The sequence below is a fragment of the Abrus precatorius genome, unplaced genomic scaffold, assembly GCF_003935025.1.
Source record: "Abrus precatorius isolate BTA unplaced genomic scaffold, Abrus_2018 Scaffold5, whole genome shotgun sequence".
NCBI lineage: Eukaryota > Viridiplantae > Streptophyta > Magnoliopsida > Fabales > Fabaceae > Abrus > Abrus precatorius.
The window spans coordinates 14,850,258-14,862,964 of NW_020874395.1; the positions used below are offsets into that span (position 1 = coordinate 14,850,258).

The window sequence follows — 12,707 nt, forward strand, 5'->3', positions numbered from 1 at the left end:
TGTTTACACAATCATTTCCATCTAACACAAGTTGAGCAGATTAGATATTAAGCTGAAACTTGAATCATATAATAATATTTTTTTAAAAAACTAACATAATAAGTTAACTGAAGTCCTAAGTCAAAATTATTAATTAAGGACTATTTGATCAAATTCAATCTACCTTTATATATTACAATAGAGTATTTACTTTTGAGAAGTACCCTATTAACATTCATTTTTTCAAATGAATTATGTCTTCTTTTTCATCAAATACCTCTTTTCGAAATTATTTTATTCATATATTATCACTTAAAAAATAATAATTCAATCTGTGTTCTATAACATCATCGCTGTAATTAGTTACATTATTCCTTTCTCAAATATTTTCAAATTATATCACTGTTTTGGCTCATTTGAAATTTTAAATTTTTTGCTAATATTCTCATTTATAAAATTAATTTTCTTAAATAAAATTTTTAATCTATATATTCTACTTCATTTTAATTTTAAAAATATCCATGTGATGAACAGAAAATTTGAGAGCAATCTATAAATCAATGCAAGCCCAAAATAAAGTAAAATTTAATTTCTTAAGGAAAGCACATTACCCTAGCTTATGCGAATATAAACAAAGTTCAATGTTAGGCTTTCAGCAATCTTTGATCAAATTAACATTTAGCAACTTTTACACACAACACATAAAAAGTTCTAACACATTTTACCTAGCAAAAAAACATAAACCATATCCCATAACATAACCATGACCAATTACATGATCTATATTTCACATGATTTTAGATGATCAAGATCATATTACACACTATTTTAGATTATTACCCTTTTTCTTAATTTCTCAGAGGTAGATATCTTACATAAAATATAGTTTTGTTTAGCTATTTCACCTAATGTAATTGTACCAAAACTTTTTGATTGAACAAATGGTAACAAAGTTTGTATGACCTTCAACCAAAACTTGCATTAACATAGATATTGTAGCTTCATGAGACTATGCTCTCTGGTATTATGGAGTCATAAACTCTATCTATAGCCTTTTTTGCCTGAAAAAGAAATAAGGAAAATATAAGCATGTTCCCATCCAATATCACAGAAATGAAAGGGTGAAATATATTATTTTTAAGAAAATGGAAAACTTCACCTCTTGCTCCCAATTGGTTCGTATAGTAATGATCATTAGAGAACATACTTGAACGATGAGTGCACATATGATCCCGAGCCAAAGTCCCTGTATAATGTGTTCAGCAAGTAAAATAAACTAAATTGAGATTTTTGTAGCTGTTAGCCCAAGATTATGCTCCAAAAGAATGAAATTTTTTGTTTACCTTGCCACCAATATGCAATGCAAAAGCTAAGACAATTGCTGATGGAATCCCAATTAAATAGTATGATCCTAGATTAACAAATGCACCAATTTTCTGCCAACCACATCCTCTAGCAGTGCCTGAATTATAGTGGACAAAGTGAAGGAAAGGTTATTTGTATATAACTGAATAACTATCATACACCACATAACTTGTAGCATTAATTTTAACACCTACTCTACATTTTCCTCTTCAAAGCTTCCCTTTTTCTTTAATAATTTTGTCAGTCTCAATTTTTAAAGTTGTTTTAAACATTCAAACGTAATTAGTTCTTATTAAAAAAATTATTTTATTAGAAATACAAAAATATAATTGATATCTTTTTTAATAAAAGCTAGTATTCAGTCATATTTATGCAATATGTGTTATGAAAACCAAAGAAAATCAAATCCTACAATTGTTTGACTGAAATCCACACATTCAGTGGTGTTAGTTTGTTATTTATTGAATTATAATTATCATCTTAGAACTAAATGATACGCCCTTAGTTTTGTAATAATTAGAAAATTCATGTCTCTTTGATAAGTGCTTTTGATTCCTAGCTTAGCTCTTACACAGACAATGAATGTAAGTATAGAAATACTAATAATACCCTCTTGTAACACATTTTCTTTAATAAATTTCTAACTATTAGTATAATATTTATTAAAAAATATAAAATAAAATATTAATTTAAAAGTGAAAAAATAAAAATTTACATAATTGTTATATTTTTTTAATAAATTTTAGTTGCTAGCAATTTTAATGTTAGAGATGAAGATTAAGAAAGACCTGAAAGAACACATTGGAGTCCATCTAGAAAGTTAGATGCTGCAAGAATTGGAAACATAATTGCTACATATTTGACCACTTCTACTTCATTGCTATATGCATAGCCCCAGATATTGCGTATTATTATCATCACTGCTCCAATTAAGATGCCTTCAACAATAGCCACTACTAAGACAACACACACTGCTAAACGAGCTATATGTGGATTACCAGCTCCAAGTTCATTTGAAACTCGACAACTGCAAGAATAATACAACCATTAGTAAAACTATATGTTATTACTTTTACTTTTTATTTGAAGGTTAAAGATAACATTCATTGTCATTTTCCGATCATATCCTCATCTTATATAAAATAGATAACATTAATGACTGTTATTTCAATTAACAAAAGAAATAATTATGAAGAATTGATTACTACTTTTAAAAATATCACATTCCTGAACTGTTACAACTTATATAATTTTTATTTAAAAGATTATAAGATTCAAATGATCTAATTCTTATATTATAAAAAAATTAAATTTTTAGCATTCATTTAGTTTTTTAAATAAATAAAAATTAGTATTAAAGTTTGAATTTCCAATTAATCTACTGCAACTCATATAAGAATTATGAATCCACTAAGTTGTTGTGATTTATCTAAACTTTTTATTTAAAAAAATGGTTTTAATTTTTTTTTTAATTGTTGCAGATAGATGATAAATAAATAACATCAATAATACAACAAAAATAAACACGCATGACTATGTAAAAATAAATAAAATAAATTGCACAAGCTCAACATTATAAGGAAAAAAAATTAATGTCATTCATAAAAATTGCATTTTTATCTATTTTTACTTGTTTGGATGTTAAAAAATATATTTTAAATTAATTTTTATTATTTTACTAAAAAGGGAAAAATAAAAAGAACAAAACAGCAACAAACCCATTTTATATCCAAATCTTAAAACTAAAGCCCATAGTATAGCCCAATTGAGGCCCACGAAGTCTGCTTTGGGTGAATGTCGAGATACATTAGGGCGTGTTTGGTCGTGTATGATGGAATTATTTTTCTCTGTCTTCATTTTTATCATTAAGGATTAAGGAAATTTGATTTATGTGTGGTGTCCGAGGAATGGCTTAATGTGTGGTGTAAGAGACTTGAAAAAGATTAATTTTCTGAAAATAATCGATTTTAGTTTTAAAAATCATAAAGTTAAGAAAAACAAATTTTGTTAAAAAATAAGTGCAATTAAACGTGGACTGTGAACACAATATTCTAAATATACTAGTTAAAAATTAATCAATAATTTTTTATGCTGAAAATCACAATAGTGTTGTAACATTATTCTTTTCAAAAATTTTATAATTTATTCATAAAAATTTTAAAGGGTAGAATTTTACTATTCAGATTTTTATTAATGCAGAATGAAGTTTGGGCCAGATTGATTGCTCCTTTGTTGTTACGGTGATAGGACCTCTTTGTCTTCTATGTTCAAATGCCTATGAGCTCTGCACTTAGGAGAGAAAAGTTGAAAACATTTATTTGTACCACTTTTTTGCTTTCTTTATTCATGTTTGAATAAAAAGCTTAATTTAACTTTTAAAATAGTTGCCTCCGTTTAATTTAGTTCAACTTCAAATAGTCTTTTAAGTTTATAAATATAAGATAATAATTTAATTCTTTTATTCATTAAATATAAAGATTAAAATATTTTAAATGGTTATTAGATAGCAATACAAGGAAGCTAATCAAAGGTTTTGACTCATGGTGACACTAACATATTACTATTATGTGAGGAACGAGTGTTTATTACTTATCTTCATTAGTTCTCTTTCTCTTTTTCTTTTTCTTTCTTAATAAAAGCTTCCACTTTTAGTTATTGAAAATTTGAAAATCAACTTTAACCATTAATATTATTAAAACTATCTATTTTATTACATTATAAGTGTTCATATTATGTATATATACACTAAATAAAGAAAAAAATTTCAACAAGCAAATTAGAAATAGAACCCAACGTTGGACAAGTGTGTGTGCTTAAGTAACACGTTATTCTTAAGAAATACTAACCTTACAGCCCCACTGAGTCCAAAGGGAATCATCCAAACTGCTCCTGCTGTGTTCAAACTGACAAAAGCAAGTAATCCAGAAAAAGTTAATGATAATAATAATAATAATAATAATAATAGTAATGATAATTATATTTATAAATACGTTAAAAAATGTAAACGTGAATTTAATACAGAAGTTATAACTGATAATATTAAAATAAGTGTTAATTCATATCATAGAAACATGTATCAAAGCACCTCAAATATGAAACCTACCAGATAGAAAGAACTGATGTTTCCAATTTTGGATTTGGAAGAAGCCCCGAGAGAAGAACCATCATTTCAAATGACCACATCTCCAAGCTATTTATGATAAAATTAGAAATAGCACCATAATTTCCAAAATAATTAAAAGTGTAATATTCAGAAAAGGAACAATATACATAAAAAAAGAGGAAAGAAAAGTAACAACACGGTAAATATTTGATAGTGCTGCTAATTAATATATTGTGGATTAAAAATTTTGTTATTAAAATTAAAGTAAAAGTACATTAATAATATAAAATGTCATACTTTTCAAATGTTCTTAAAGGCATTTTCCTTAAGATCTTAGAGAATAGAAATAGTAATTTACCAAACCATAAGAGCTGAAGGAATGGCAAGCCTTAGAAACGAGGGTATGTTGTATAGTGCCTCTTTAGAAAATCCTGTCCAAGTTTTTGCACAAGAAGGAGAAAACTTAACATAGAGTGAGAGCATCAAAACATTCAACCAGTAAGATATAGAATTTGCTATGGCAGCTCCTCTATTCCCTAGTCCAGACTTGAACACCATAATCCAACATATGAGAAAATGAAGCAAAGTTGTCACTCCAGAGCTCAACATCATTGGAAACACAATATTTTGGGTTTGTAAGAATCTATTGAGGCATTGAAGAAGACCATAAGCAAAAAGGCATGGAAGCATGGACATAGCATAGTTCCCAGCTTCTGAAGATATTTCAGTGTCTTGGCCAAAGAAAATAAGAATGGACCTTGTGTTGGCCCAAATAATTGCAAGAGGAATGCTCACAATCATAAGAATCAGCATTGCTCTTTGCATGTGTATGCCTAACATGTGATACTGCTTTGCTCCATAAGATTGGCCACATAAAGTGTCCAAGGCACTAGCCATTCCAACCTGTTTAATTTTAACCATAAGTAATTAAATAACTGTAAAGAAGCTCAAAGCACATTCCATTATACATTTTTCTGTTTTCTTGTCAACAATTGGTGATGATCAACACAATTTTAACCTTGGTAATTATGCTAAGTTCCAAAAAGTAAGGATTTTAAATAACTAAGCAGTGCTTAGATTTATACATTTCCCATAAGTAACCAAAACAAAACTAAGCATGCAATTGGTTATAAGGGTATTAGATATGAAGGTAAAAGAGAGGCTTAGGAAAACTGAACTCACCAATAGGTTAAAACCAGTGACACAGGCAAACGAAGTGGCCATAGAAGCACCAGAGAGAGCCAACTCACCAAGATGCCCCACAAACATGACTGATATAATTTGTAGGCTATAATTTAGCAAGCTCACAGATACTAAAGGCCCTGCTAGCCATAATTGCTTCTTCACTTCTTCAAGAACTTCTTTTTTTCCTATTGATCTTGTCTTGCTTTGCTTTACATCAACTACAAATCCATCTTGCTCCGTGTTTTGTACCAATGGAGAGAGGAGAGATGTATCTTGCTGCTCTCTTTCCATTTCTCTTCTTAGTTCCTAACTTCCTAGTGGAGAGACACTGTTTTCTTTCTCACATTTACCTTTGATTAGATTGATTAGATCAAGGCAAAGGAAATGAGGGGAGTGAGAAAAAGTTTAGAACTTCAATTGAATAGAAAAAACTCTAGTTTTCTAGGTTCGGAAAAAACTTTTCGCTTTTTTTTTTCTTTTGATTGCAAAATTGTTATATTATTTTTTATTCTGTTTCTTGATTTTAAATATTTGTACCAAGAAATAATAAAAATCATTTTTTAATTGTTTAATATATAAATATTTGAAATTAAAAAATAAAAATAAGAATATTTTTTAAAATTAAGAGCACCTAAAATTTTCTTTCTGAAAGTTAACATTATTTATTTATTTATTCCTTTCTTTTCAACAAAATAATAAAAAAAGGAGTATGTTCTCTTTTTTCTTCTCTGTCTGACGTTATCTCTTTCTGTCCTTGGACATTCGTCTCCAACAATGTTGTTATCCTTGACGATGATGTTGCAAAAAGAAGTGTATACATGCATTGGGAAGCATCCAACTTTGACCACATAATTATTAATTTTTCTGAAGTTTCAGCAGTAAAAAATATTTTTTAAAATTTTGATAAATGACTTTGAAACTTAGCTCAAGTCTAATGTTGAGTGCTAAGTTCTTTTGCTTTTGGGGGGTTTCATTTCTGTGAAAGGCAGAGCATGTTCGAGGTATGAACTCTTTCGGGGTTTGTATGGTAAATATTTGTGATTAGTTAAGAATTAAGGTGTGAAAAATTAATATATTAAATACTCATTTTTTTATATTATATTTAAAATTTTATTAGAGACTTTCACAAATAAATTTAAGTATGTTTAACTTGATTTTGTGAAAAACAAAGTTATGTTTAAATGCAATTAACTAAAATCAAGTTTATTCCCTCAAATATATTTGAGTAAAAGTTAAAAAACTATATTTTGTTGAATTTAACATTTTATATCAAAATTTATCACAATATTTTATAAGATAAAAATTTAAAAATATAAAGTTGTTTCACTTTAAATTAAAATAAATTTTATAAAATCAAAATTAATAAAAAAATTGTAAATATTCGTAGATTATTGCTATGCCTACAAATTATATTTTTGTATTCATAAATTCTGCTGAATCGTGTGTCTTGTGTCCATAGTTAGATAGTGTTGCATTTTTTTAATACATTAACTTTTATTTAAATGATGTAATTCATAATTTTAGATAATATATATGTAACTTAATTGATAAGCTTTTTTAAACACATTAATTTATTATTTTTGATATTTTAAAAAGATAAATTTATATAAAACAAATTATATCAGTTAATTAATTAATAATATTATTAAAATATAAAATATTAAATAAATAGTGAATAAATATATAAAAATATAATAAACACTTTGTTTATTTAAAAGTGAGCTTTGAGACGAAATAATAATATATTAATTATTAGGAGATCATTAGAGATAACTTCAAGGGGTGTTCTTTTTTATTTTATTTATTTATTGTTAGGGATAATTAGTTGGTCTCATCTTAAATACTTGTTCGCTTAATTACTTTCCTTCTTTTTTAATAATAATAATAAATGTTATCACTTATCATAAATTATTACCTTATTTTTCTCATAAATAAAATTTATATATATATATATATATATGATTTAATGTAAAATATTTGTTTTTAAATTTTTCACATAAATGTTTGTCAAAAGAGATGCATTGATTTTAAAATATTTGCTTAACTTAATAAAATTGAAGCTCATTCACTTTTAATTATTTCAAGATTTTTTCTAACTTCATTGCGTTTAGTTTATCCAATGGTGTGATTTGGATTGGTTTTAACAATAGTGACATTGGGTTGGAAGTGAACCTGTGCAACTTTATTTTTCTTTGTAGCTTTTAAAATTGGAAGAGAGTCACGTGGAATCATTAATAGAACACAATACAACAAAAAAATATCATAAAATTTTGCTTTTTCTTTGATTTTTTTAATCTACAATCTAAGAAAATTAATTGAAATAAAGTGATAGTAATAATAATTAAGAAAAAATATATTTTTATAATAATTAACACACAAAAATTGTACTTCAATAATACATTAGTGTACAAAAATATTATTATATTATATTTATATTTATATAGTATTAAAAGTTGAAGTTGATTGAGTCATGAAAGCTGGCAATGTGGGGTTTGTTCAGAATGACAATACAAGTGAAGCACGTCTTATTGACGTGGAATCGATGGGCCTAAGAATAATGAGGAGACATAAAATATATATTTATTTTATTCTTGTAAATTCTCTTACTTATTAAATAAAAAATCATTTAATATATTTTATATTTTAATATAATAATATATAAATATTTTTATTTAATGTTTATTTTATAAAATCTTTTAGAAAAATCATTAGAAAAATATATCAAAGTTCAGATAAACAAATAAAATAGACTCTTTCCAAGACTTCCAGAAAACAGGGTTCGTGGAAAAAATGCACATTATTATATAATATAATCTATGGATTCAGTTGTCTCTCTCACTCTCTGTTTGCCTCTTTGCTAACCTTTTTCTTTAAATGTTTTTCGGTTTGAAACTTTACTTATTAGGTTCTTTCCTAAAAAAATTAAGTAAATTACAATTATGAAAATTTGAATTTATAACTAAAAAAACCTAAATATTTGAATTGAAAGACTTTTCTCTTTAATATAAAATGAAATGAGAAAAAAATTATGAAAATGAATTTTAAAATCTAAATACATAACTTTTTATTAATATGAGATGTTTAAGTATAAAATATAAATATAAATATATAATTATAATATGTATAATTGGATTAAAAATTGTACAAGAAAGGTGACATGTAATATATGTTAAGTTTTATTTCTCTGTCGTTTACTTACATTGAAGTTTCAATTAGCTGGCCATCAAATGCATCCTCTCGTTTGTTTAATTTAATTTGTTTAATTAAAGAATACATATATTACTTGTCAGCTTACACTAAAGTTATTTACACCATTATACTGTGTTAACTTTTGAAATTTTGTATAGAAATATAAAGAAATGACCAAATTACTATATTTTTAAAAATAAACATTAAAATTGTAGAATTAAAAATGGAACAAAATTAGATACAATGACACAAATACTATTTGTATTTTTTTTTTTAATGAGAGTTTGAATTTTACCTTGTTAATGATAACCTTTAATCTTGATGTGTTAATATTTAATGTCAACTTTTATTATATAAATCATTCAAATAAAATATTAAATTGCATTAGAAAATAATACTAATAATACTTATAATAATGTCTTAAGTTTTTTTTTTTTTTGAAAATTAAAAGATTAAAATTGCACAAATCATATGACTAGGAGAAAAAATAAATTATTTAAGCCTAAATCTTTGTGTAAACAATTTTGAACTAACATAGCTGATTCGTTTTATAATATTTATATAAGATAATAGTAATGTAATTAAGAAATGCACCCATATATGTCTTAAAATAAAGCAATGTTTGAATAGCAAAAAATAAAAATAAAAATAAAAATAAAAATAAAGCAATGTTTTGTAGCAAAAAAAAATAATAATAAAGCAATGTTTATTAACGTGTTTATTTGAATAGAAGAAATTCAGATTTTTGGAAGATGTAATCTTAGATTTAGTTTTTAAATATGTGTTTTAAGAAAAGAAAATGGTTGTGTCTCTGGGTTAGTTAGTAATTATTTTCTAACTATTGGATAGATATATTTTATAAAAATTGTTGGTTTTAATTTTTTTTTTTTTTATAACCAACTTGTCATAAAGTTAAATTAATAAAAACAAATAATATTAACTAGAGAACCACTTAAAAATGCGTAAAAAAAAAAGCTATATAATATTTTTTTAAAATTATAAGTATTTTTTTTATTAAAAATAATTCTATCAACTGAATAATTTTGTTACAAGTAATAAAAATTTTCCTTTAAATATTTAATACAACTGTATTAATATTTAAATTAAAAAACATAAATTAAGCTAAAATAACCTTATTTATTTTAAAACTAAAAAATTATATATTTTTTAAAATACATGTCTTAATGAGAATATATAAATTAAAACATTTAATTAACTAAAAATAGACTAAAAAATCAAAATCCCACCTTACCAAATTAAAAGACAACAATTAAAATTATGTCTATAAAAAAAATGCAAACAACATATTTTTAATATATTAATAATTATTAATTAAAATTAAGAGTAATAGAGAGTATAAATTAATAATTAAATTTTTAACAAACAATAGTCATAAATTTTAATTATTTATTAAAATTTATTAAAAAATATAAATGTTAATTTTCATTTTTAATATAATAATTTTGTTCATACTTTTATAATTTTTAACAAATTTTAGTTAATAACTAAATTTATTTAAATCTTTAATTTATGTTAATTTTGTTATTTCTCTTATATTTCTCTGCAATTTATTTAACATATATAATGATATATAATATATATAATATTTTTATTTAAAAATTAAAATATTTTAATAATATCAATGCATTAGATTATATTTAATTTTATAAATTATAATAATTTTTTATTATATTCAATAAAAAAATATTTTTATCTGTACACTATCTTTACCCGGTGCGGTTCTGACGTGAAACGCATCGTTTTGCAAATCTGACACCCGTCCTGAGAATTAGTCAATGCACGGTTGATTGATTGATTAATCTGTTAGAAGTGTTTCATTGTCGATAGGGCCCCATTCTTAACAAAGAAAATTACCCTCCATACTCTAATCTATTTTAGACTTCAGATTACGTAAATTACAAAGAAACTTACCCATGTTTTAATAAAGGTTTTTCAAACATCACTTTTATATAGTGAGTGGTTCAGTCATCATCATTTTGATTTTTCCAAGCAAGTTTAAATAAAAAATTAAGATGCAAAGAAAAGAAATTAGTGTGCAGTGATTATATTCATATATACATTTTCGAAGAGAAAGAAAGCTTTTCACTTTTTCTCTTACTTTTCAGCTGCTGCTTACACAGTAAATTTTTCAAGCATACCTTTCTTGGCCTTTTGGCTAAGATCAAGTGTAGTATCTGTTCTTATCAGTTTAATATCTGATACGTGGGCATTGGTTCACATGATATTAAATTAGTTTTTGTAAGGTAGGGTACATCATAGTATCTTGCTACTGGGATCCTCAAGGGTCGCTCATGTGATGCACTACTGCAAGGGCCTGGCACACCCCACCAATTGAAGTTTTAAGAGTTTGTGTTTAATGCATTGCTATGGTTTAAAAATGAGTTTCATGCAGTTCTAGGATCTAATGGGATTTCACATTTTTTATTATTACCAGTAGGATCAGCTACAACATTAATATGTTGTAGGATGTGTATTTGTTTATTTTGAACTTGTAATTCGAATTATCAAATTATCTGAGAAGCTAATTCTAAAAAAATGTTCTAATTTATACTATTTGTGTTAGTGTATTTGTTGATGAGATTTATTTAGTATCTTGTCTCCAATAACCCTTTCCCTTGTCTTCTCCTTGGAAGCTAGTGCTGGAGTTGCACAACTATGACCAATTGATAATATGTTGGTCGCTGCTACTTCAAAGTTTCATATGTAATAAACTTCTGGCGTTCAATGTTAGTCAAACAATATTTCAAACACTCACGTGATGATGTCCTTTACCAACTTTGTATTCAAATATATGTACAGTTTGCTTACTGTATCTCAGATTGAGTGAGATATTTTGAGTCAGCATAAGTCCTTCTATGGTAATTCTGTTGAATTGATTATGTTTCGATTTTTTTATGCCAGAAGTGCTGAGTGTAGAATAAGGAGTAATATGCATACTTTTAGGTTGCAACACGAGGCATCACAAATCTTTTTAGTGTTATGACATTATGGAATATTATTGAATGAGGTATAATGATCTTTTTTACCAGTCTGATAGATAGAGCATTGGAATTTGGGTGCTTATGTGTGTGTTCTCCAACTTGGTGACTTGTCGCCCATTGTTATAGATTATAACGTTTGAGAATGTAAGGGATGATATTACATCATATAGTATGGTAAAAAGGAACCCTTCTGATTTTATCTTCCATTATCCCAAGTAACTTCTGTTAAGAATGCTATAGCCAATAATTGGATCAATCTGAAGAAGCATGTAAACAAAGTGAGTGTATGTTAAGCTGGATATATGAATGAATAACCGTAATTTATATGAGACTGTTCAGAGTTTCCAAACTATTGCAAAGAAATTTCACTAAATTTCAAGCTGAAATAGTCCCACCTCGCACGTTAAAGAAAGAAACAAAATATACATCAGAAATAAAAGACACGGTACGCATGTTTTCAAATCATACCTTTCTCGGCCTTTTGGCTAAGATCAAGTGTAGTATCTGTTCTTATCAGTTTAATATCTGATACGTGGGTCATTGGCTCACATGATATTAAATTAATTTTTACGGGGGAAGAGGCCATTGCAGTAGCTTGCTACTGGGCCTCTTGTGTGTCGCTCATGCGTTGCACTACAGCATGGGCATGGCGCACCCCACCAATTTAAGTTCATGAACGTCATATTTAGTTTTTCATTGATTCTCTTAGAAATTGAGCACACTTAAGTGTGACCAGGTGAGCGGTTTAGTCAATAAGTTAGCCAGATGCATGATAGTAATTTGGAGTAATTAAGATGCATGATAGTAATTTGGAGTAATTAAGATGCATGCTACACTGAGGTTTTTTTGAATTCTATAGCCAACATGAGCATTTTTGTGCAGAA

At 26.1% G+C, this 12,707-nt stretch overlaps 1 protein-coding gene and 2 non-coding genes across 4 annotated transcripts; 2 read left to right on the plus strand and 1 right to left on the minus strand.

The window, feature by feature from the left end:
* Positions 1 to 577: 577 nt before the first annotated feature.
* On the minus strand, positions 578 to 6,055 carry LOC113867200 (protein DETOXIFICATION 16-like). 2 transcript variants are annotated; one of them, XM_027502328.1, is made up of 9 exons: positions 5,630 to 6,041; positions 4,806 to 5,350; positions 4,448 to 4,534; positions 4,191 to 4,247; positions 2,315 to 2,371; positions 2,133 to 2,224; positions 1,323 to 1,441; positions 1,139 to 1,225; positions 912 to 1,040 (listed from the first exon to the last, which is right to left on the minus strand). In XM_027502328.1, the coding sequence occupies exons 1-9, from the start codon at positions 5,921 to 5,923 to the stop codon at positions 981 to 983; spliced, it is 1,398 nt and encodes a 465-aa protein (XP_027358129.1). In that variant the 5' UTR covers positions 5,924 to 6,041; the 3' UTR covers positions 912 to 980. The 2 variants fall into 2 exon arrangements, with proteins under 2 accessions (XP_027358127.1, XP_027358129.1); XM_027502326.1 differs by having other exon boundaries at positions 578 to 1,040; positions 2,133 to 2,371; positions 5,630 to 6,055.
* Positions 6,056 to 10,976: 4,921 nt separating this feature from the next.
* LOC113868274 lies at positions 10,977 to 11,170 on the plus strand. The gene has a single exon (XR_003505294.1). It is a non-coding gene; the product is annotated as a U2 spliceosomal RNA (small nuclear RNA).
* Positions 11,171 to 12,287: 1,117 nt separating this feature from the next.
* Positions 12,288 to 12,483, plus strand: LOC113868270. Its single transcript, XR_003505290.1, has one exon. It is a non-coding gene; the product is annotated as a U2 spliceosomal RNA (small nuclear RNA).
* The last annotated feature ends 224 nt before the right edge of the window (positions 12,484 to 12,707 follow it).

Excerpts from the sequence above, each read along its gene's own strand:
- LOC113867200 (XM_027502326.1), bottom strand. The coding sequence starts at position 5,923 with ATGGAAAGAGAGCAGCAAGATACATCTCTCCTCTCTCCATTGGTACAA. Across the intron at positions 5,351-5,629 it reads TCACTGGTTTTAACCTATTG|GTTGGAATGGCTAGTGCCTT; the intron begins GTGAGTTCAGTT and ends AAAATTAAACAG. Across the intron at positions 1,226-1,322 it reads CATTGCATATTGGTGGCAAG|GGACTTTGGCTCGGGATCAT; the intron begins GTAAACAAAAAA and ends CACATTATACAG.